Consider the following 23,298-nt stretch of genomic DNA (forward strand, 5'->3'; position numbering starts at 1 on the left):
AAGAAGACCCTAACCCATATAAGGACAATGGGTGAGGATGTAGCTCTGGTTAAAGATATTCACTCTACTACTCAACGCTTAGGCTGCTGCAAATGAGGGTTTTCTGACTGAGGGAGATTGGGTTGATGGTCCATGATGCCTACACATGAGGCACATCTCACCAGGGCAGGAAGACCGGATGGGGGTGCTTGCTTGCTACCCCTCCACAGTGTGAACGGGTGAGTGTTTAATGACTGGCTTCCCAGGGAAGGGATGGGGCTGCTTTTTCTCATTTGCCAAATCCATGCTGTAAATTCTTGTCATGTGGCTTCCTGCTATGTTGTTTGTGTGATGTCACTGAGCAGGTGTTTGAGGGGAAATCCACACCACAGCATTGGGGGGTAGCAGGGGTCAAGCACACGGCCACACGCCGGTTGTGGGCTTTATGGGTCTTCTGGGAAGTTCTGACTGTCTTTTTGTTTTCGTTTTGCTGATGACAATATGTGGGATTTTGCTTAAGTTTGGAAAGGAAAATATATTTGGGAGTTATACATTTGAATTTCTGCCGGAGGCTAGTTTCTGAAGTTGTTAGTTTGGTTTGGTTTTATCGGTTTTTATTTTTAATATATAAGGAAATTAACAGTATATATTCTGTAGGGCTAGTTTAACTGCGACAATAGACGGATGTATCTGGGAACCTTTAAAGGTGGACTGTTAGTTTAAGGAGAGGGGTTTCAAAAATCAGTCGTGTTGCTTGGAAACCACGAGCCTCTCCTCAGATTCATGCACACTCAGGCCTGGAGGTGATGTCCTTTGCAGAGAGAGCTTCTATAATTTTCATAAGCAAAACTGAACTACCAGTGCAGAACAGGAGACTTAACTAAGTAAGATTTGGGTCTGATTGTGGAGGAGTTAGCAAAAGGAAGTTTCATCACGCCTGTTCACCGACACCAGGGGGCGCTGACTGCACGTCTTCGAAGCCTGGCTTCCTCGGGTTGCTAAGCAGCGGTTGGGAGGGGCGTGGTCCTTTAGAGACGGGACGCGCAGGCTGGGCTTTTGTTTGTTGGCTGTTTATAAAAGGAAATTTTAAAGGGCAATCCTGTCACGTAGGTATAAAAGCGAGGCTGAGATGTGAGTGGGTAAAGTGCCCCACAAGTATGAGGACATGAATTCTAAACCGCAACACCCATGTAAAAGCCAGGCTCAAGTAGTAGTGTCTGCAATACCAGTGTTCCCAAGAGGAAATGGGAGGAAGATGGCAGATATTAGAGAACCCCTGGGAGCTGGCTTGTCAGTTATCCATGCAGTCTACCTGACACATAGCCGCGAAGGACGTGAGAGCTGCCTCTCCCTCTACACACATTGACCAGCTGCACGAGTTTCCAATGTAACATGATATATGCGCGCTCTGTCTGTCTCTCTGTGTGTGTCTCTGTGTCTCTGTGTCTCTGTATCTCTCTCTGTCTCTGTGTCTCTCTGTCTCTGTATCTCTCTCTGTCTCTGCTTCTCTCTCTCTCTCTGTTTCTTTCTCTCTCTCTCTCTCTCTCTCTCTCTCTCTCTCTCTCTCTCTCTCTCTGGTTAAAAGTGTTGGATGAGTCCATGTTCTGCAAGTCTGGGGACCTAAGTTCAAATCCCCCAGTATGTAAAAGTCAAACAGCTCTGGGAAAAACAGCAAGCTTCCAGTTCCATGAAAGCTCTGTCTCTAGGGGGAAAACAAGAACAACGCTGGCCATTCAGCTCTGACCCTCACATGAGCACATGTAGGTACGCAGTCAGAGTCAGACGTATGCAACACAGGCAGGCAGCTTTGTTTCAACAAGGGTTAAAATAAAAATCTCCGAGCTGCCACAAGATCAGGTCGATGGTGGGGGTGTGGGAAAGTGAGAGTAACAGTGCAAAGACTCGATGGTGGCAGCATGTACCTGATTAGTGAAAAGACCCAGAAGTGCATGGCAGCTGATCTGTGTGTGACTGTCTGTCAGACTCACTCGGGCTCCCTTCCCCACCTCATGTTGACCTGAACGTGAAGCTCTGCCTCTTGCTTCCAGGAAAATGTTACCCATCACCAGTCCTGGCATCGGGGACCATTTTCAGAAAAGAAAATGCAGATGTTTAGTGCATCCCACGCTATCTGAACTAGCCTGTGTTCCAAGTGGGACATGAACAGAAGGGAGCAGCTTTGCCTCCCAACAAGCAGCAGGAGACACCGTGGGGCTCCCTCTGCCCACCTCCCTCTCCCTCAAGTGCAAGGGCAAAGTGCTGTTCTCTGCAGAGGCTCAACCTCTAACTCCTGGACAGCCTTGGCCACCAGCACCGCCCAGCCTCCTTCCATCCAAATAGAAGCTCTGTGGGGTTTGATATACCTTAGTTGCCATGGAGGATATGGAAACCATAGGGGATACAGCTTCAAAGGGGGCAGTTCTTGATCTATTTCTCAAGACCCAGGAATGTTCCTTCGGCAGAGGGCAGGGAGGCTGCCAGTAGCTGAAGATGGCAGTGGGCTGTGGACCTTCCTCCTGCTAGCTCCAAGGTGCAAGGATTACAGGCATGCACCACCACACACCCCTTCTTATGCAATGCCTGAGGCTGGGACCCAGGGCTGCCTCTGTGCTATACAAGAAGCACTCATCCACCTGAGGAATGGCCCACCAAACCGCTGCATCTCTCATAGATGAAATCCAGAAGACAGAATAGGCAGGCTGACGGTTGTGTTGGCTTGAGTGTGAAATGTTTCTCACAGACTTCCTGGTCCACTGATAAGTGAGAGAGCAGCCTTGCCCTCCTGCTGCCCTGAGCCAAGCTGGTCTTTGCCACCTGGCCTTTCCCCTCATGGTCGATCATCTCACCTGAATCCTGAGCCAGAACGAATCTTTCTTCCCTTAAGCTCCGTGTCGGGTACTGGGTCACAGAGATAAGAAGAGCAGCTAACACAGCACTCATAATGATATTTCTCACTGGCAGATGGGCGTTAGGATCCGTTGTGCACGGGATGAAAGCGGGGTTTGATCTCTGCTCATAAAGTCCTGGAAGTCAGGGATGGTGTGCTACCAGCGAGCCACGGCTGTTCACCCCCTTCTGGGAATAGCAGTAACAAGTCAGCTGCCTTCCGTAGGGCATCTAAAGAGACCTAGGAGTGTGTATGACATGTTTGCATGGAACTTTGTGCATGGCATAGTGCACATTCACTGTGTCCCCTCCCTTGCCAAGGACCATGGCACACTCACATTCCAGAAGATGAAAGGCCCATGTGCCCAGAGCAGTGAGGTCACCCTGCACAACTGCGACCACATTCAGTGCAAGAGACCACGCCTGTCCTGGGTCTTGGTTTGCCAATGCGGGAGGAGCTTGAAGCCTGGTCCCCTGGTCTCCTTTCCTCTCTGCCAGAGTCACGGCTGTGTGACTGAAGCCCACACCCAGCTATCAACTCAGTCCTTCTTATAGTCTCTACATTGACCCTCCTTAAAATTCACAATCGAGAATCTGTCACCTAAGCCTTTACTTGGAGTTTGCTAAATCCAATTGGTTTGCACAAATGCCTCCAAATCCACCAATCAATAGATCAATCAATCAATCAATCTTGTTTTTACATTGCTGAAGGTATCTGGAGTTCTATCTGCTCAAGCAGGAGATAATGAATTTAAAAAAACCCAACCATTCATTATTTAAACCTTTTTTGTTCATTTCTATGATTTTGAGACAGAATCTCGCTGTAGCCTGGGCTGGCCTTGAACTCATAGCAACTCTCCTGTGTTAGCCTTTCAAGCATTGGGATTACAGTGAATCTCCGTGCCAGGCTAAAAATGGAAACTTCTGGGTTTGGGCCATTATTCCTTAGGGGAGGGGTGAAATAATTTTTGGTCTTGATATCCTCACCAAGTGTTAGGATTTAAGATTCCTTTCTTAACAAAAGACAAGTGACAATATCGAGGAGATGGGAATCTACCGGGTGCTTAGTAAAGCTTAGCACAGTGAGATGTATTAACCACGGGAGCCTACTACGACTTTACTCTTTGACAGTAATTAACCAGGCACATGCTAGCTAAAGCATTCTTGTGTTCCAATGTCCAGCCAGGGACCTGTGCGCACACAAGGTGTCCTCTCTATCCCCCATAAGCTTGTGTGTCCCATGCCATGCTCAGTAGAATGAAGTAAATTTAGATATAGAGATAAACGGCTGTGTCAACAATTCAGTATTGATTTGGAAATCTTGGCTTCGGAACCATCGTTCCTGCTGGAAGGACTGGATCTGTGCTATGTCTTGGACTCCATCTTTCGTTCCCGGCTTCTCTACTCCAGCTGCACCTCCCTAGTCATGGTCTCCTCCTCCGGCCCCACCCACACCCAGGGTTAGGGTATGGGGTAGGGATAGGGGTTGGAGTAAGGGTAGAGGTAGGGGTAGAGGTAGGGGTAGGGTTTGGGAGGGTTAGGGTTCGGGTTCGGGTTAGGGGTAGAGTTATGGGTAGGCTAGGGTTGGAGTTAGGGGCAGGGATTGGGTTAGGGTTCACCTTGCAGTTAGTGTCAGGGAGCTTATCTCCAATTAAACCCCCTCCCTCCAGAAAGTATGCATCTAATCTCATCATTCAGGAGGCTGAGGCCTGGCCTGTATAGGGGTTTATCTTACAGTAGAACCATAGTCTGACTTCACAACTAAGACACAGGCCTCAGTAAGGTCCATGGAACATATGGAAATCACCCAGGTCTACTCATCTGTCTGTCTGTCTCTGTCTCTTTGTCTGTCCATCCACCCGTCTATCTCTGTCTCTGTCTCTGTCTCTGTCTCTCTCTGTCTCTGTCTCTGTCTCTGTCTCTCTCTCTCTCTCTCTCTCTCTCTGTGTGTGTGTGTATATGTGTGTGTGCATGCGTGCATGCATGCCTGTGCTTATATGGTATGTGTGTGCGTGTGAGCCTGTGTGCGCCTGTATGTGTGTGTGTGTTTGGCTCTATATAATTTCACCACATGTAGGACGGCCACCACAGGCAGAAGTCCCTGGCCTTTCAAAATACAACTACCTCCCGCTACCATCCCAGCCTTTCCTTATCCCTGGTAGCCTCTAATCCGGTTTTCATTTCTGTAATTTTATCATTTCAAAAATGTCATTTAAATGGGAAATTACAGTGTGCGGTTTCTGGGACTGGCCTTTGTCACTCTGCATGCTCCCCAGAGCACCATCCAGCCCGTGTACATTAACTATCTATCCCTTTCAGTGCCACCTACTCATCTTTGTGAAGTCCTCTGTGACACCTGTTCAGATGCCCTGTTGTAATGAATCTCATTCTCAGCGCTCACCTATGAATCTTTAATTACTCTCTACTTGTTGAGTAGACGGGTTTGAGGTGTGCATTGCTCTCAGGGGTTTCACAAGACACCTTTGCATATATTACTTCATCTATTATCATGTAAATGACCCACTGTTGTCTTTGCACGTCCTGATTAAAGGGACAGGTGCGCCTTGCCTCATTTCTGAAGCTGCAAGCTCCTTGTTTCTTGCCCAGTGTGCCCCAGTAGCTGTGAAAGGTGTGCGAGCCTTTCAGACACATTTTGTGAAGAAAGCTCCTGGGGAAGGCTAGGCTATACACTGCATGCTGCAGCTGTAGTTCAGGGGCAGGTATCTGACTCTCCTGAAGAACGATAGGACTGCGTGTGTGTGTGTGTGTGTGTGTGTGTGTGTGTGTGTGTGAGAGAGAGAGAGAGAGAGAGAGAGGGTGAGTGTGTGTGTGTGTGTGAGAGAGAGAGAGAGTGTGTGTGTGATGTGTGTGTGATGTGTGTGTGTGTGAGAGAGAGAGGGTGTTTGTGTGTGTGTGAGAGAGAGAGTGTGTGTGAGAGAGTGTGTGTGTGATGTGTGTGTATGTGAGAGAGAGAGGGTGAGTGTGTGTGTGTGAGAGTGTGTGTGTGCGTGTGAGAGAGAGTGAGTGTGTGTGTGAGAGAAAGAGGGTGAGTGTGTGTGTGTGTGAGAGAGAGGGGGTGAGTTGTGTGTGTGTGAGAGAGAGGGTGAGTGTGTGTGTGTGAGAGAGTGTGTGTGTGATGTGTGTGATGTGTGTGTGATGTGTGTGTGTGTGAGAGAGAGTGTGTGTGTGATGTGTGTGATGTGTGTGTGATGTGTGTGTGTGAGAGAGAGAGAGGGTGTTTGTGTGTGTGAGAGAGAGAGTGTGTGTGATGTGTGTGTGATGTGTGTGTGTGAGAGAGAGAGGTGAGTGTGTGTGTGAGAGAGTGTGTGTGTGTGAGAGAGAGTGTGTGTGTGAGAGAGAAAGAGGGTGAGTGTGTGTGTGAGAGAGAGTGTGTGTGAGTGTGTGTGATGTGTGTGTGTGAGAGAGAGAGGTGAGTGTGTGTGTGAGAGAGTGTGTGTGTGAGAGAGAGTGAGTGTGTGTGAGAGAGAAAGAGGGTGAGTGTGTGTGTGAGAGAGAGTGTGTGTGAGTGTGTGTGATGTGTGTGTGAGAGAGAGAGGGGGGTGAGTGTGTGTGTGAGAGAGGGAGAGAGAGTGTGTGTGTGTGAGAGAAAGCGGGTGTATGTGTGTGAGAGAGGGGGTGAGTGTGTATGTGTGTGTGTGAGAGAGAGAGGGTGAGTGTATATGTGAGAGAGAGAGAGGGTGAGTGTGTGTGTGTGTGTGAGAGAGAGTGTGTGTGTGTGATGTGTGTGTGAGAGAGTGTGTGTGTGTGTAGTGTGTGTATGTGTGCTCCTGTGTGTGTGCATGTGTAGTGTGTGTGTGTTCCCGTGTGTGTATGTGAAAGAGAGAGTGTGTGTATGTGTGTGTGTATGTTCCCATGTGTGTGTGCTCCTGTGTACGAGTGTGTGTGTGTGTGTGTGCGTGTGTGTGTGCTCCTCTGGGTGTGTCTGTGTGTGTGTGTGTGTGTTCCCATGTTTGCATGCACTGTGCAGGTGCACATCTGTGCATGTGTAGAAATTATTTTCTCATTGAAGTGACATTTTTGAAATGATAAAATTATAGAAATGAAAACCAGATTAGAGGTTATGAGGGATAAGGAAAGGCTGGGGTCGTAGCAGGAAGTAACTGTATTTTGAAAAGCCAGGCACTGCTTCTGCCTCTGCCTGTGGTGGTGGCTGTCCTACACAGGGTGGAATTATATAGAGCCAAACACATACACATGCCGGCAGTGTCCGCTCCACCTCCACCTGATTGCTTTACACGGTCTCTCTCTGACCCTGAAGCTCACAGACTTGACCGCACTAGAGGTCATCCTCCCCTGGATAACAGGAGTGCACCACCAATGGAGGGTCTAGAACCCTGGGAGACTGCTTTTAAGTAAGAATAGCATAGACTGATGTAAAGGCCTCCTTTGGGGATAATAACTAAGGTATTACAAAAACCAAGGATCGGCGTGATAAAAAACAAAATGTTAAAAATACAATGCCTTAGATCTTCATGGAGAGGAATGACTCGAACTGAAATTTGCATCCAAACAGAAGCGAATGCACAGACATGGCTCCTTCTTAGCATGATTCTTGAGGTCTCTGTATTGCCAAGGAAAGCAATAGACAAATATTGCAAATACTGCATGGACACACACACACACACACACACACACACACACACACACACACACACCTGCCTGATAGCCAAAATCGTGACAGGAGTCGGCCATGCACAACCATCTTCTGTGCATATTCAGGATCACCCATCCATAACTCCCGTTGTGCACCCCTGACTTCGGGCTGGGATATTAGGACATCACAGGAAAAAGATGACTCCCGGGAGAGAAGTGCCCAAGGTGTTGGACATCTGAGTCTTCAAACTGCCAGTGTCTGTCAATCAGAGATGTCCCTCATGCCCCCATCACCCTGTCCCTCTGAGTACTCACAACTCCCTGAGGAAAGTGGAAGCCAGTCCAGTCAAAGCTGTCCCTGAAAACGTATTTAAAATGTTAGCCATAAACAGATACCCTGTCTTTCAGTCAGCCACATGGGACTTGCTGTCCCCTGGCATTTCAGGGACCCAAGTCTCTGCAATAAACATGGGATGGCAGGCAGTCTTATGTCTGTGTGTATGCCCATCAACATACCTTCAAGAGAGAGAGAAGCCAGGCTAAGCATGCTCTGTAATTACAACACTGGGACAACTGTGGAGGATCACAAGTTCAAGGCCAGCCAGGGCTACAGAGCAAGACTCAAAAAGTCTCAAAACAAACAAACAAACAAAAAATCCCAGCAACCACCACTAGGGACAGCCACTGAGGCTTGCTCACAGCCACTTACACTAATTGGCAAGTTAGGCTTGAAAGAGACCCTGCCTCAAAAGAGAAAAGATAAAGAGGGGAAGGCCCCCTAGAGTCCACCAACTGAGAACTGACAGTGTCGTGCTGGCGTTATTCTAGATAAGTACATACCAGGAAAAAAAAATGCAGACTTCATGAATATCTCACACCTAGTCACTGAGCAAATTCACCCAGTATCTGTTCACTCAATATCATCATTGTCTTGACTGTGAGGAGAGTGGAGGGGACGGCTTTGAATAGATACCAAAACCAAAAAGCTGTTGGCAGGCACCATCTTCTCAGATGCCAGGCATTTAGCAAGGTAGCCCAAGTTAGGCTAGACCAGCAGCCCCGTTCTGCAAAGCAAATCGATGATGATGCAAACCCTGGTGCAAACATGGTTTCTGTGTGTTCTAGACTATGCAGGGGTTGGGGGGGCGAGCAGCCTGTGTCTTCCTTTCCCTAGAAGCAGCTGAGGTGGAAGACATCAAAGTTCTGTCTTAAACACTGAAAGCAGGGGGGGTATGAGAGTTGTTGGGTGGGATGTGGACTCACCTCTTCTAGCAAGGCAGAAGTCATCTTCCCCTTCCCCTCCCCTCTTTCTCCTCCCCTCCCTTCCCATCTTGTTCTTCACCTCCTTCCCCTCTTCCTTCCCTGCTTTCCTCACCCCCTTACTCTGTCTGCATTTCTCTCTCTTCAGACTATCAAAATGAACTACTGATAAAGGGAATTTGAACGAGACACACCAGCAGAATGAAAACACTACTGCTCTCCCTTCAGAGACAGATATTATTTTTTACACGATTCCTTTTTCTTAAAGCTGATCATCTCCTCTTGTCCTATAATTGGCTTCTTCACTGAAAAAGATGCTTTTGACCTTGTCCTCTTTTATATCCTTATCTGCAGAGAGAGACAGAGACAGAGACAGAGACAGAGACAGAGAGACAGAGAGGAGGGAGAGGTGGGTGGAGAGAGAGGAGAGAAAGAGAGAAGGAGGAAGAGGAGGAAGAAGAGGAGGAGGAGGTGGAGGAGGTAGTCCCAGAAGGGAGCTCCTTCTCCCAGGGCTTTGGGAAACTCTTCAGCAGAGCACAACTTATACTTGCTTCAGAGAAAACCCTGATATCAACCCACAGCACAGAAAAGCTCCACACTACCAGTGGGTCCAATTCATCCACACCCCATGGCTTTGGCTTTTATTAGCAAGCAAAGCCACCCTCTTGTGTGGTCCTTTGCTCACCAAACCTCACACTTGACATTTCAAAGGAACCTAATTGACCCCAAAGGGCCCAATGTCTGCCTTCAAATGCTGCTCCAACATGAGACAGAATATCAGCACTTCCACAAGCAGGGCCTGGTCTCGTAAACACAGCATACCAAAACAGCTGTGGGCTTGCCTGAGAGAGTAATGGCAGCAAAGTCACCAGCCCTGTGGCATTCCCCTATACAATTACAGGAGTTTAGAGAAGACACAAGTCCTCCCAGCTGGTAACAAGGAAACAAGAATGATTGACAGGGAAACAATGTCAACTGTTGTCAAGCATTTGATAACCGCTCAACAAGAATATGAATGGCCTTTGTAATCTACCCAAGTGCGAGGAATATCATCCAGAGATAATCAAAATAGAAAGACCACAAATCAAACAATCCTCGTGGGACAGCATGGCGGGGTGGGGGTGGGTGCTTCCATGAGCCTTCACAAAGAACCTTCTAGAAAATCAGCTTCAGGCAAACAAGTGGCCAGAGGACATTGACACTGCTGTTGAGGGTCACAGGTCATACTTGGTGGCTTGAAGGGAAGACTGCAACCCTTTTCCCTATATATTCTCACAGTTTCCCTATCTCAACAATTGCTATCATCAACCAAGCGAAGCCAACAGTTGCTTGCAAGGATGCATGGAAGGAGACCCCCCCCACACCCGTTTTTGGGTCACCAAGGAACGCTCTAGAACCTTTGAAATAGAATTACAGGATCCAGCCAAGTCATCTCTGGGGCTATCTATACCCGAAGGCATCAGAACTAGCAGACCACAGAGATTTCTGCTTACCCATATTTATTACAGTGATGTTTACCATAATGAAGTCATGGAATCCGCCTAGATACCCATCAGTGGTAGGAGGGATAAAGAGTGAAATGCACATACACACATAATGTACATAATGGAACACTGTTCCGTCATAAAGATCGAAGTCTGTTTCCCGGAAAATAGATGGTACTGGAGATCGTCCTATTAAATTAAACAAACGGGGGTTTGATGGAGTGATAAAGAACTCCAAACCGGACTGTTGAGGCCGTGAGTGGGGAGGCGGCTGGGAAAAGACAATGGATCTTGATCAAGGTTAAAGTTAGGAGAATACGGGGTTGGGGATTTAGCTCAGTGGTAGAGCGCTTGCCTAGCAAGCGCAAGGCCCTGGGTTCGGTCCCCAGCTCCGAAAAAAAAGAAAAGAAAAAAAAAAAAAAAAGTTAGGAGAATACAGTATGCTGCCTGACTATTTCCCAGAATCCTCGTCGCCAGAATTAAATGACGGGGGAAATCCACTAGGGGGCGAAGTAAGCAAGCTGCCAGGGAAGCGTGGGCTCAAGGTTTCCCAGCTTCCTCTGCTGCGCTTGGGGCATCTGACGGAGAAACATTACTCTTATTCTAAGATAAAGGGTCTTCTGGGACACACCTCTTTCTCTAAACGTCCCCGTCCTGCTAAGTAAGAACCGGCATTCAATACCTGCAACCACAGCGCTTCCTGGAGGCTGAGTCAGGAGAATGGGTCCAAGGCTAGTCTGAGCTACTAATGAGAACTTGTCTCAAAACTCAAATAAAACAATAGCAAACAGTATCTATCTTCATTTTGTATTTTGAGTGTTCCTGGGGCTGTCCGGATGGTCCAGTGGGTGAAGGTATGTACTGCCAAGCCTGGAACCTGAGTTCCTTTATACGAACCCCGTGTAAGGAGAGAACTCCTGAAAGTTGTCCTCTGACGGCTACGTGTGCCTCCACGTGTGTGCATGCACACGCAGGTAAATAAAAAGGGCTAGTAAAAAAAAATTAGGTTTATAAAACATCGATTTTTTTTCCTTCTCATTGCTGGGGACCTGGGATGCCTAAGCCATACCAATGCTTCACAAGATGGCCCAGAACGTTCACTCCAGGTGCTTAAGATGAAGCATCTTGAACAGGAATCAGGTGAACCCGGCCTCTGCCAGATGTTCACAAACCTAGCCTAAACCCAGATAACGTGAAACGAAACTGTGAAAGAGACAGAAAGACATATATACACATTGTAAGTGACAGTCCAGCCAGTCACACCCAGAAATCTATTAAAAGTACAGCAGACATCAAACCGTGAATCTAGGTGTGCCGGAGTCGTTTGCTATTAGCAAATCTACTTGCCTGTTAAACCCACAGCTCTCCTGGTTATCGTAGGCTGGGGAGCGGCTGTAATAGAGGCTTTGCCTGGTGTGCTCAAGGTCCTGGGTTTGAGCCTCTGCCTCTAATCACTACAGGATCAAAACTTTCCTGACCTGCTGGAGATGTATCTCAGGTAGAGAGGCTGCTTCGAGTGTGCAGTAATCTGATCTGATACCCACACTACCAGGAATAAATAAGTAGATAGAATGCCTTCAGCCTGGCATGGTGGGACAAACTTCCAATCCAGTACTGGGAGACAGAGAGGAGGAGCCCAGGTTTAAAGTTAGCCTAGGGTATATAGCAAGACCCTATACCAAAACAAAACAAAACAACAACAACAACAACGGAATTGAGGGCATGCCCCACTGGGCCTCCACATGACCTTGGCATTAAACACATCTACTGGATTCAGTGAGAGCCCCGCCCGGAAAGCCTCTCCCAGCCCTCCCCACTCCCTCACAGCTGTCGCCAAGCTCTTCAGAACCTTGTGCTATCTACCACTCTGGGCCGGAACCTTTGAAAGGTGGTGCCTAGCTACAGGAAGTGAACCTCCGTAGGAAGGGGCCTTGAAGTTTATCGTCTCCTTTTCCTGTTCCCGCCATGATTCCTGATCCACTGAGATATGAGCAAGCAGCTACTCTATGCTCCGCTGCCGTTGACCCACACTACCTTCTCCTAGGGTCTCCTCTGCTGTCTTGTCTCTAGCAACCTTTTCTTTTGTTCTCTGCTCAGGGCACGGGTGGAGGTGGAGGGGGCAGGGGGTGAGTGGGGGTGAGTGGGGCAGGATGGAGGTAGGGTGGGGCGGGGTGGGAACAGGGGTGGGGTGGGAGTTGGGGTTGTTGGGGGTGGGGGGGGGTGATTGCTGAGAAGCTCGGCCAGCTTTCTCCGGCTCCATTAAAGAGTCGAGGCAAGTCTGCCTCATAAAACCGTGTCCTAATGCAAGCATCTTAGGGGCTGCATAGGATCTGCTCACCGCAGACGTTTTTAGGAGTCTTTCCTGTTCAGCCTCCTCCCCTTGTTCTAAGAAGCCGCTGAAAAGAACCGGCTCTTCCTAGTAGCTTTTCTGGGCTTAGTAACCAGGGTGGTTGCCTCACTGCCCGCGGGTTTTAAGTGATACTTCCGAAACGTTACATTTCAAGGCTACTTGGTTGCTGTTGAATATCTGGCAGGATGAAGGATGATCCTGTCCTTTGAATAAGCTCTGGATAGGGAGGTTTGGGTAGAAGCATCACAAGAGTGTGACTGGCGCTTTTCTCAAGGGCAGCTCTCTTTAGCCTTCATGGAGAAACTGAGAAAAATATTTCCCCGGCATTCAGCAAATAGGTGTTGTGACTTGGCAGGGTGGCGGAGGCGGGAGCGGGAGCAGCTATTTTGTTTTGCAACAATAAATAAAAGGATCCTGTCGCCTGTAAACACAAATGCCCAAGCTCTTGACCCAGTGCACCAAGCGTCACAGTGGTGGTCTTGTACGTAGCCTGAAGCTAGGGCTTCCTCCTTCACAGTGTGAGCTTGAGTTTGCTTCCTCCATCACTGTGTGAGCCTGAGTTTGCTTCCTCCTTCACAGTGTGAGCTTGAGTTTGCTTCCTCCATCACTGTGTGAGCCTGAGTTTGCTTCTCCATCACTGTGTGAGCCTGAGTTTGCTTCTCCATCAGGGTGTGAGCCTGAGTTTGCTTCTCCATCAGGGTGTGAGCCTGAGTTTGCTTCTCCATCAGGGTGTGAGCCTGAGTTTGCTTCCTCCATCAGGGTGTGAGCCTGAGTTTGCGTCCTCCATCAAGGTGTGAGCCTGAGTTTGCTTCCTCCTTCACAGTGTGAGCTTGAGTTTGCTTCCTCCATCAAGGTGTGAGCCTGAGTTTGCTTCTCCATCAGGGTGTGAGCCTGAGTTTGCTTCTCCATCACTGTGTGAGCCTGAGTTTGCTTCTCCATCACTGTGTGAGCCTGAGTTTGCTTCTCCATCAGGGTGTGAGCCTGAGTTTGCTTCTCCATCAGGGTGTGAGCCTGAGTTTGCTTCTCCATCAGGGTGTGAGCCTGAGTTTGCTTCTCCATCAGGGTGTGAGCCTGAGTTTGCTTCTCCATCAGGGTGTGAGCCTGAGTTTGCATCCTCCATCAGGGTGTGAGCCTGAGTTTGCTTCTCCATCAGGGTGTGAGCCTGAGTTTGCTTCTCCATCAGGGTGTGAGCCTGAGTTTGCATCCTCCATCAGGGTGTGAGCCTGAGTTTGCTTCTCCATCACTGTGTGAGCCTGAGTTTGCTTCTCCATCAGGGTGTGAGCCTGAGTTTGCTTCTCCATCAGGGTGTGAGCCTGAGTTTGCTTCTCCATCAGGGTGTGAGCCTGAGTTTGCTTCTCCATCACTGTGTGAGCCTGAGTTTGCTTCTCCATCACTGTGTGAGCCTGAGTTTGCTTCTCCATCAGGGTGTGAGCCTGAGTTTGCTTCTCCATCAGGGTGTGAGCCTGAGTTTGCATCCTCCATCACTGTGTGAGCCTGAGTTTGCATCCTCCATCACTGTGTGAGCCTGAGTTTGCTTCCTCCATCACTGTGTGAGCCTGAGTTTGCTTCCTCCATCAAGGTGTGAGCCTGAGTTTGCTTCTCCATCACTGTGTGAGCCTGAGTTTGCTTCTCCATCACTGTGTGAGCCTGAGTTTGCTTCCTCCATCAGGGTGTGAGCCTGAGTTTGCGTCCTCCATCAGGGTGTGAGCCTGAGTTTGCGTCCTCCATCACTGTGTGAGCCTGAGTTTGCTTCTCCATCAGGGTGTGAGCCTGAGTTTGCGTCCTCCATCAGGGTGTGAGCCTGAGTTTGCTTCTCCATCAGGGTGTGAGCCTGAGTTTGCTTCTCCATCAGGGTGTGAGCCTGAGTTTGCTTCTCCATCACTGTGTGAGCCTGAGTTTGCTTCTCCATCACTGTGTGAGCCTGAGTTTGCTTCTCCATCAGGGTGTGAGCCTGAGTTTGCTTCTCCATCAGGGTGTGAGCCTGAGTTTGCTTCTCCATCAGGGTGTGAGCCTGAGTTTGCGTCCTCCATCACTGTGTGAGCCTGAGTTTGCTTCTCCATCAGGGTGTGAGCCTGAGTTTGCTTCTCCATCACTGTGTGAGCTTGAGTTTGCTTCCTCCATCACTGTGTGAGCCTGAGTTTGCTTCTCCATCAGGGTGTGAGCCTGAGTTTGCTTCTCCATCAGGGTGTGAGCCTGAGTTTGCTTCCTCCATCAGGGTGTGAGCCTGAGTTTGCTTCTCCATCAGGGTGTGAGCCTGAGTTTGCTTCCTCCATCACTGTGTGAGCCTGAGTTTGCTTCCTCCATCACTGTGTGAGCCTGAGTTTGCTTCTCCATCACTGTGTGAGCCTGAGTTTGCTTCTCCATCAGGGTGTGAGCCTGAGTTTGCGTCCTCCATCAGGGTGTGAGCCTGAGTTTGCGTCCTCCATCACTGTGTGAGCCTGAGTTTGCTTCTCCATCAGGGTGTGAGCCTGAGTTTGCTTCTCCATCAGGGTGTGAGCCTGAGTTTGCTTCTCCATCAGGGTGTGAGCCTGAGTTTGCTTCTCCATCAGGGTGTGAGCCTGAGTTTGCTTCTCCATCACTGTGTGAGCCTGAGTTTGCTTCTCCATCACTGTGTGAGCCTGAGTTTGCTTCTCCATCAGGGTGTGAGCCTGAGTTTGCTTCTCCATCAGGGTGTGAGCCTGAGTTTGCTTCTCCATCAGGGTGTGAGCCTGAGTTTGCGTCCTCCATCACTGTGTGAGCCTGAGTTTGCTTCTCCATCAGGGTGTGAGCCTGAGTTTGCTTCTCCATCAGGGTGTGAGCCTGAGTTTGCTTCCTCCATCAGGGTGTGAGCCTGAGTTTGCTTCTCCATCAGGGTGTGAGCCTGAGTTTGCTTCCTCCATCACTGTGTGAGCCTGAGTTTGCTTCCTCCATCACTGTGTGAGCCTGAGTTTGCTTCTCCATCACTGTGTGAGCCTGAGTTTGCTTCTCCATCAGGGTGTGAGCCTGAGTTTGCTTCCTCCATCAGGGTGTGAGCCTGAGTTTGCTTCCTCCATCACTGTGTGAGCCTGAGTTTGCTTCTCCATCACTGTGTGAGCCTGAGTTTGCTTCTCCATCAGGGTGTGAGCCTGAGTTTGCTTCCTCCATCAGGGTGTGAGCCTGAGTTTGCTTCCTCCATCACTGTGTGAGCCTGAGTTTGCTTCTCCATCACTGTGTGAGCCTGAGTTTGCGTCCTCCATCAGGGTGTGAGCCTGAGTTTGCTTCCTCCATCACTGTGTGAGCCTGAGTTTGCTTCTCCATCAGGGTGTGAGCCTGAGTTTGTGCTCAGCTTCCCTCTGTTTCTGATTTTCTTTTTCTCCAATCAACTGTTATGATCTGGATACAAATGGCCCCTACCCGTTCATCCCCAGATGCTGGTGTTCCTTTGGGAAATTGTAGAACGTTTAAGGCATGAGGCCTGGTGGGAAGAAGTGGCCCTCTAGAGCTGGAAAGATGACTCAGTCAGTAAAGTTCTTACCTGGCGATAATGAGGATCTGGGTATGATTTCCAGAGACCATGTTAAAACATATATATGTATACATTTATATACATATAAATATATATACTATAAACATATATATTTATATACTTATATGTATAAGGATATATTTATATTTATCATATAACTTATATAAATATTTATTATATAATTTGTATATTATAGTATTTATTATATATAATTTTTATAAATATACTTATATATATGAACATATGTGTGTGTTCATACACACACATATATGTATATGTATGGCAGCTGGGCAATGGTGGGGCACACACCTTTAATCTCAGCATTCAAGAAGCAGAGCCAGGTGGATCTCTAAGATCAAGGCCAGCCTGGTCCCTAGAGTGAACTTCAGGGCAGCCATAGCTACACAGAGAAACCCTGTCTCACAAAACCAAACAGAAGCACAGCTCAGCATCCTGCATTGTAATCCCAGCACTGAAGAGGCAGAGACAGGTGGGTCCCTGCAAGGGGTTGTCACTAGCCAGTCAAACGAGTCTAGTTAGCAAGTCACAGAACCAGTGGGAGACCCCGTCTCAAAGAAACAAGGTAGACAGGGCCTCAAGAACGGTATCTGGAGCTGACCTCCGATTCTATATGTGTGCACACATGCATTTGCATACTGGTGTGCACTCACCAAGACACACACGTGCACACACACACAAAGCAGTTACAGAATAACCGCCTCTGTAGGATGCAGGGAAGCCATCTCGAGTCCTAACCCAGCAAGGAGAAAGAAGGTTTAATATGAAAAGGTCAGTCGTAGCGAACATTGCTGTTATTTCCCGACTGCTGCCATTTGGAGAGGACACACAGACACTGCCGCACAGACGGAGAAGCTGAGGCATGGCGGGGATGATCCGCCTACGACGGTTCTCCAAAGTGGCTGCCCTCCTGTTCAGCCCAAATCTGCCTCCTCCTCCACGTGGCGACAGGATTTTTCTGGAAGGAGCCAGATGTCGGATCCCATTGTCACTCCTTAGCTTCACGGTGTCATCATTAATCAAAAGCAGCCACCGACGGCAGACTGAGTAAACAGCCACATCTGGGCACAGATAAAAACTCTGTCTGTTGGACCCAATAGAAGCCAGGCTGGGTCGAGGTCAGTGTTTGCCAGCCCTTTCTCTGGCCTTTGCTTCGCAGAGGTCAAGGGCCTCTGCAGTGCCTTGCCATGCTCTCCCATAGCAGTATGCAGTCATGATGCCAGGACGCTCCCTGAATTTAGGATCAGAGTGTGACCTTTAGACAACTTCTAAAGATCTGAGATGGCCTGGGATGCTCCCTACAAGTGACCTTGCCACTCTGGCATCACACAGCAGCAAACGTCTCTGAGGAGCCACCCCAAGCTGGGCAGGACATGATGGCTTGCCAGAGAGAGGGTCACCATTATTTACAGGTCTGTTAATGGGTCTTGGCATGAAGACCTCAGTGTCTGTGACTCTGATGCTGACGAAGGCTCTGTTGACCACACCCTACTGTCCCAGTAGCAGGAGGGACTCCAGGCTAGGGAGGGGCATTTGGGTCTGGGGAGCCAATCATGAAGCATGAAATCACCCCCCAGAGTCTCTCTGTCTTTTTTTTTCTTTTTTTTCGGAGCTGGGGACCGAACCCAGAGCCTTACGGTTGCTAGGCAAGCGCTCTACCACTGAGCTAAATCCCCCCCCCCCAGAGTCTCTCTGAAGAGAGAAAAGTGGCTGAGACCCTCAGCTCTGCCTGCTGCAGTGGCTCAGGAAATCACCCTCCTTCTCCTCTAAGCCAATGGGCTTATCACACAAGAGAAGTGTGTCTTTCACCTCCCTTGTGGCTCAGGAGAATGGGCTCGTGGATAACCCACGTAGTATCCAGGACCTGGTGCCTGGTACCCGGAATACATGGAAGAATACTATGAAGACATGGGGACCTGCATGGAATCTGTCCGTGGAATTTTTTAGCCACCAGTCCGGGGAGAGAAGAGGCAGGGCAGGGGACTGCAGACAGCCAACAGCATGAGCTAAGACTCCTCCGCAGAGCTGGCACTGAAGACCTAGACTCTGCACCTCATCTCTGGGCTCCAGATCTGAGGATCTGGCAGCAGCCTGGCTAGAATGGGAAAGATGTCTGTTCCAGATTGTCCTCCCCAGCTAGACCTGGCGTAGACCAAGGACAGATCCTGGGTGGGAAGCCTCCTCCTCCATCAAGTGTGGCTGAGCCAGGCGGCTCCTTACAGTGAGCGTCTACAGCTCGGAGCTCTCCAGTCAGGTTTCTGCAGAGAGGCGTGCCCAATAGGCTCTTTTGAGTAATGCGTGATGGGATTGCCTTATGCAATGATAGAGGCCAAGAGGTCCCCACCTCTGCTGTCTGTCAGCAGGAGAACAAGGAAAGCTAACTGTGTGGTTTCTAGTCCAAGTCCAAAGACACCAGAACCAGAAGATAGGTGTCTCAACTTAGAGAGAGAAAACTTCCCCCTCCTCTACCTGCCCTGTCCAGGGTCCTTAAAGACTGAAGGGTTGCCATCCATACTAGACTGTACTCAGCCCACCAGTTTAAATGCCGATCTCTCCAGAAACACCCTCACAGACACCATGGAAAACGAGGTGTCACCAGCAATCTGGGTGTCCCCAAGCTCGGGTAAGCTTATGCAAATTAACCTCCACAGTGTTGGAATTACAGTAGTCAGAAATGTGTGCCTTCATTCCAGGGACTCCTGGTCTAGAAGAGTGAGGTGGTGGAGAGTCCTAACAGCCTGGCATATACTGTGATCTAACTGTGACCTCAGCTTCTGTGCCATAGCCCCCGGGCTCTTGTAGTCTATGTATCGCAGCAGGAAGGCAGGGGACATGGCTCTCTGCCACGGGACTTTTTTGTGTTCCTGGGGTTCTTGTCTGTGGCTTCCCTAGGCTTTTGCTGACAAGTGCCTTGCCTGTCATGGGGGCATCCAGAATCATGTGACCCACAGCCCTGTGCCCATCGCATGGGGAGCCAAGACTCAGCAGCTGCTGAATCTGCCCTGGTTTGTGGATGATACAAAGACCTGGAAATATGTTGTTCCTGGCCAGACATATTAAGCCTTTGTAGATCTGCTCCAATCCCACTCTCCGAGCACCCCACCCTGTGACAGACGGAAAGAAAGACCTTAAAGGGCAGTCATCCAGGGAGCCACTTGCACCGGGCACATTCTGGGGGCCTTAGGTGAGTTACTATTTATCTAACCCTCGTTGCAGCCTTAGGAAGCAAGCAGGTGGCCCATCCCCATCACAGCGGGGCTGCTGAGGACCTGAGAGGTTCAGTCACCTGCTAATAGGGCAAGGAACCTGACCCTGAGGTTGATAGAGCAGATGCCCAAAGCAAAGTTGCTCTACTGGACTGGGTAACCTCCATTAAGTAGCTAGCCCAGAGGAAGGATTCCCCGACCACAATACATGCTTTGCCTTATGTTCTTAGGGGCTACTTGGTGGCTATGCTACCTGCTGACAGATACAGTCTGAGAGATGGCATGCAGTTCCAACCCAAGACAAACTCCCAGGATTCACCACTTCCAGACACAGAAGTGCATTCCCCCTCTTCCTCTCCCTCCCTTCCCCTCCTCCTCTCTCCTCCTCTCCCTCCCCCTCCTCCCTCCCCCTCCTTTCCCCTCTCCCTCCCTCTCCCTCCTCCCTTCTCCCCTCCCTCCCTTCATCCCCTTCCTTCCCTCCTCCCTCCCCTCCATCTCCCTCCCTCTCCCTCCTCCCTTCTCCCCTCCCTCCCTTCATCCCCTTCCTTCCCTCCTCCCTCCCCTCCATCTCCCACTCTCTCCCTCTCTCCCTCCCCCTTCCCGTCCCTCTCCTCCTCCCTCCCCTATGTCCTCCTCCTACCAAACACTGCAACTCTGAGCATGTAATCTCCCCCAAAATCAAATTCACAGGTTTAAGATCCATAGCTGCTTGTAATGTTAAGAATGGCTATCCACCTCCCAGGATCTAGAATCACCTAAGAAACAAACTTCTGGGCATGTCTGTGAGAAAGAACATTTCTAGATCAGGCTAGCTGAGGCAGGAAGACCTACCTGAATGTGGGTGGCACCACTCTGTGGGCTGAGGTTCCAGTTGAATAAAGAAGAAAAGGGGAGCTGAGTACCAGCATCCATCTCTCCTGACGGAGGATGCCATGTGGCCAGCTGCCCGACGCTCCTGTCACCAACCCCTTCCTGCCACAATGGACTAAACCCTCAAACTATGAACCCAAGCCAGTCCTTTCTCCCCCAAGTTGCTTTCACTGTGTATTTTATCACAGCAACAAGAGGGTTGAGAAACACTTTGCTCTGGAAACAACTAAAGAGAGGACCAGGCCACCTAACCCAACCTTCAGGGGTGGTCATGGACAGCAAGCACATACAGCCCAGTGAGACAATGGCTCTCCTCCTGAGTCACCCTGACACAATCCTCCTGTGGGTAGTCAGCTCTTGGCAAGCCAAGTGGTCTTGCTGGGGGAAGCCAAGAGTACAATTAAGAAATTTAATTTGCAAATGCAGTTAGCTCACTTAAAAGATTCTGCACATCCTGTAACAAACTGACCTGAGACTGGGCCCCTCACCCCACCTTTCTTTCCAGTCCACCCTAGCCTAGGGTCTCAAGAGCATGTTCTTCCTGAAGAAGTGCCTGAGAGGTTTCTGGAAGTACTCAGGTCACGCTGCATTGGAGGTAACAGTGTGAACTGGGCCAGCCCTTCAGAGAACCCGAAGGACATTGTAGAGGCCACAAGCTTCCAGCCCTGGCTTCTTTCCTCTGAGAAGAGCCTGGACCTGAGAGGTTTTCTCAGCTGCCTTGGGATCCAGAAGGAAGGTGCTTTGAGAATTGTAGGGGAGCAATGAAGACAAGACGTGTGTTGTGATATGTTGAGCTGAGAGGAGACTACCCATCTTCAGGGTGTGTGTGTGTGTGTGTGTGTATGCCCATGTGTATGCGTGTGTGTATAGCATATGAGTATGTCTGCCCATGTGTGAGTGTGTATGTGTGCACTGTATGTGTGTGTATGCCTGTGTATATGTGTGTATGGTATATGTGTATGTCTGCCCTTGTTTGTGTGAGTGTGTGTGAGTGTGTGTGTGTGTCATATATGTGTATGTCTACCAGTATATGTGTATGTATGGTATATGTGTATCTGTGTGTGTGAGAATATGTATATGTGTGTGGTATATATGTGTGTCTGCCTGTTTGTGAGTGTGTATGTGTGTGTGGTGTATGTGTATCTGTGTGGCATGTGTGTGTGTATGTGTGGTATATATGTGTGCCTGCCTGTGTGTGAGTGTGTGTGTGTGTGTGTGGTATATATGTGTGCCTGCCTGTGTGTGAGTGTGTGTGTGTGTGTGTGTGGTGTATATGTGTGCCTGCCTGTGTGTGTGTATGTGTGTGTATGGTATATGTGTGTCCCTGCCTGTGTGAGTGTAGATGTGTGTGTGGTATATGTGTATGTCTGCCTGTGTGTGAGTGTGTGTGGTATTTGTGTGTATCTGCCTGTGTGTAAGTATGTATGTCTGCATATGTGTATGTATGGTATATGTGTGTATCTTCATATATATGTGTGTGTGTGTGTGTGTGTGTATTTGTGTGTGTGGTATATGTGTATGTCTGCCCGTGTGTGTGTGTGTGTGTGTGTGTGTGTGTGTGTGTGTGTGTGTATGAGAAGGGGAGAGAAAGAGGTTCTGTGTAACTTGATTGCGTAGTTCTTAAATGTGAACTTGGCAGATGGCAGCACCTATCGCAATGTTGAAAGGTGAGACATGTGTGGGTGAGGATTACAGCCTCTGCTTTGTCCTAACATGCTGGAGGACGCAGTGCTTTGAGGCCACCAAGGTCTCAGGTGCCAGGAACACGGGCATTTAGCAATCTGTGCTTTTAATATCACAATCCAGTATCTCAGGAGATCAGCTACTCTTCTCCAAACACCAAGTCAAAGGGAAATTAGTAAACCTGAGTATTAGGATCTGGGTTCAGCCCTTTTCAATACTCCTCTCAGATGACAGCAGGTGAGTGGACACTCCCAGGCTAGACCTTCTGGGATGCTGGCTGGCAGCAGGGCTGGTCCAGGAAGCTGAGCTTTGATTAAACTCTGTTTTGTTGTTGCTGTTGTTGTTGTTGCTGCTGCTGTTGCTGTTGTTGTTGTTTTGTTGTTGTTGTTGTTTCGGACAGGGTAAAGTAGCTGGTGCATCAAACTCACCCTGAGAAACCAAACCTGATGTCAAAGGGGTCATCTACACTGAGGTCACCTATACTGAGGTCACCCCTATACGCTTTGTCCTTAAAGCAATGTAAACCGTGGATGGTGAGCTGGCCCAGCAGGTAAAGATGTTTGCAGCTAAAACCGGCAACCTGAGTTCAGTCCTGGAACCCACGTGGTATAAAGAACCAATTCCCACAAGTTGTCCTCAGACCTCCACACATGCAGCACAGCCCAATGTGTATAACATGGTGGTAGCTGTAACCAAAGTCTCCAGGGGAGGGGACTCTGGCTTTCTCCAGCTTCCTGTGACTCCTAGTTTTCCTTGGCGTGAAGCAGCAGGAAACCCAGGAAGATGGCGGCTGAGTAAAAGCCTTACCTGCTTTTACCTAGGGCCAAGCTTTCATCCAACCGAGGAATGAGTGAAAGGATGCACGCAGACTCTGAAAAGACTCCCGGGGTTTTCCTCTTGCAAATCCCGCGGTGGTTAACACGAGTGGCAGATTCCTGCTGCCTCTAGCTGTTGTGTTCCTGGTTGTTTTTTAAGCTTCCCTGAAGTGGTCGGTGTAGACCACAGCAAAGGTCTAACTACTTGTTCTCAGGGAGGTTGGAGGCCACTGTGTGCTGCCCTTCCTTGCCCAGCCTTGACAGCACTCAAGGGTATCTTAGAAGGTCTGGGCAGGGTCCATGCAGACGGGTCAGCTTCTCTTCTCTGTCTTACGTCAGCACTAAGATGGTAGATCCCCATGGAATGAAAGTTCTGGTTAGGTAATGGCTGGAGTGTGCCCCCATTTGTTCAAGCTGCCTTGTTAAGAATTTTCTCTGAAAGGCCCTGAGACTGGGCAGCCTCATTGGAGAACAGACACCAGGACTACACAACGAGACAAATGGCCCTTCTGCATCAGAGTCTGCCAGAAGGCTCATAGCAACACAGGCTGCTGTGTGTGCCTCTCTGCTAGAGAGCCTCTGTGAATATCAGGTAGGTCCTGAAGCTTGTCATTCTGCCAAATTCCTGCTGTCTGCGGACCACATGGAA

General features: G+C 49.3%; 2 protein-coding genes across 4 annotated transcripts in view; one reads left to right on the forward strand and one right to left on the reverse strand.

The window, feature by feature from the left end:
* Slc35f3 (solute carrier family 35, member F3) overlaps positions 1–23,298 on the forward strand; it is a 270,686-nt gene that overhangs the window by 120,038 nt on the left and 127,350 nt on the right. The window lies entirely within an intron of this gene.
* LOC134483662 (LIM domain-containing protein A-like) lies at positions 4,143–8,737 on the reverse strand. Its single transcript, XM_063278875.1, has 2 exons — positions 7,542–8,737; positions 4,143–7,447 (listed from the first exon to the last, which is right to left on the reverse strand). The coding sequence occupies exon 2, from the start codon at positions 6,665–6,667 to the stop codon at positions 5,576–5,578; it is 1,092 nt and encodes a 363-aa protein (XP_063134945.1). The 5' UTR covers positions 6,668–7,447; positions 7,542–8,737; the 3' UTR covers positions 4,143–5,575.

Source organism: Rattus norvegicus, chromosome 19 (assembly GCF_036323735.1).
Source record: "Rattus norvegicus strain BN/NHsdMcwi chromosome 19, GRCr8, whole genome shotgun sequence".
NCBI lineage: Eukaryota > Metazoa > Chordata > Mammalia > Rodentia > Muridae > Rattus > Rattus norvegicus.

Coding starts and splice junctions, on each gene's coding strand:
- LOC134483662 (XM_063278875.1), bottom strand. CDS start 6,667: ATGCACACACACAGGAGCACACATACACACACTACACACACACACACT.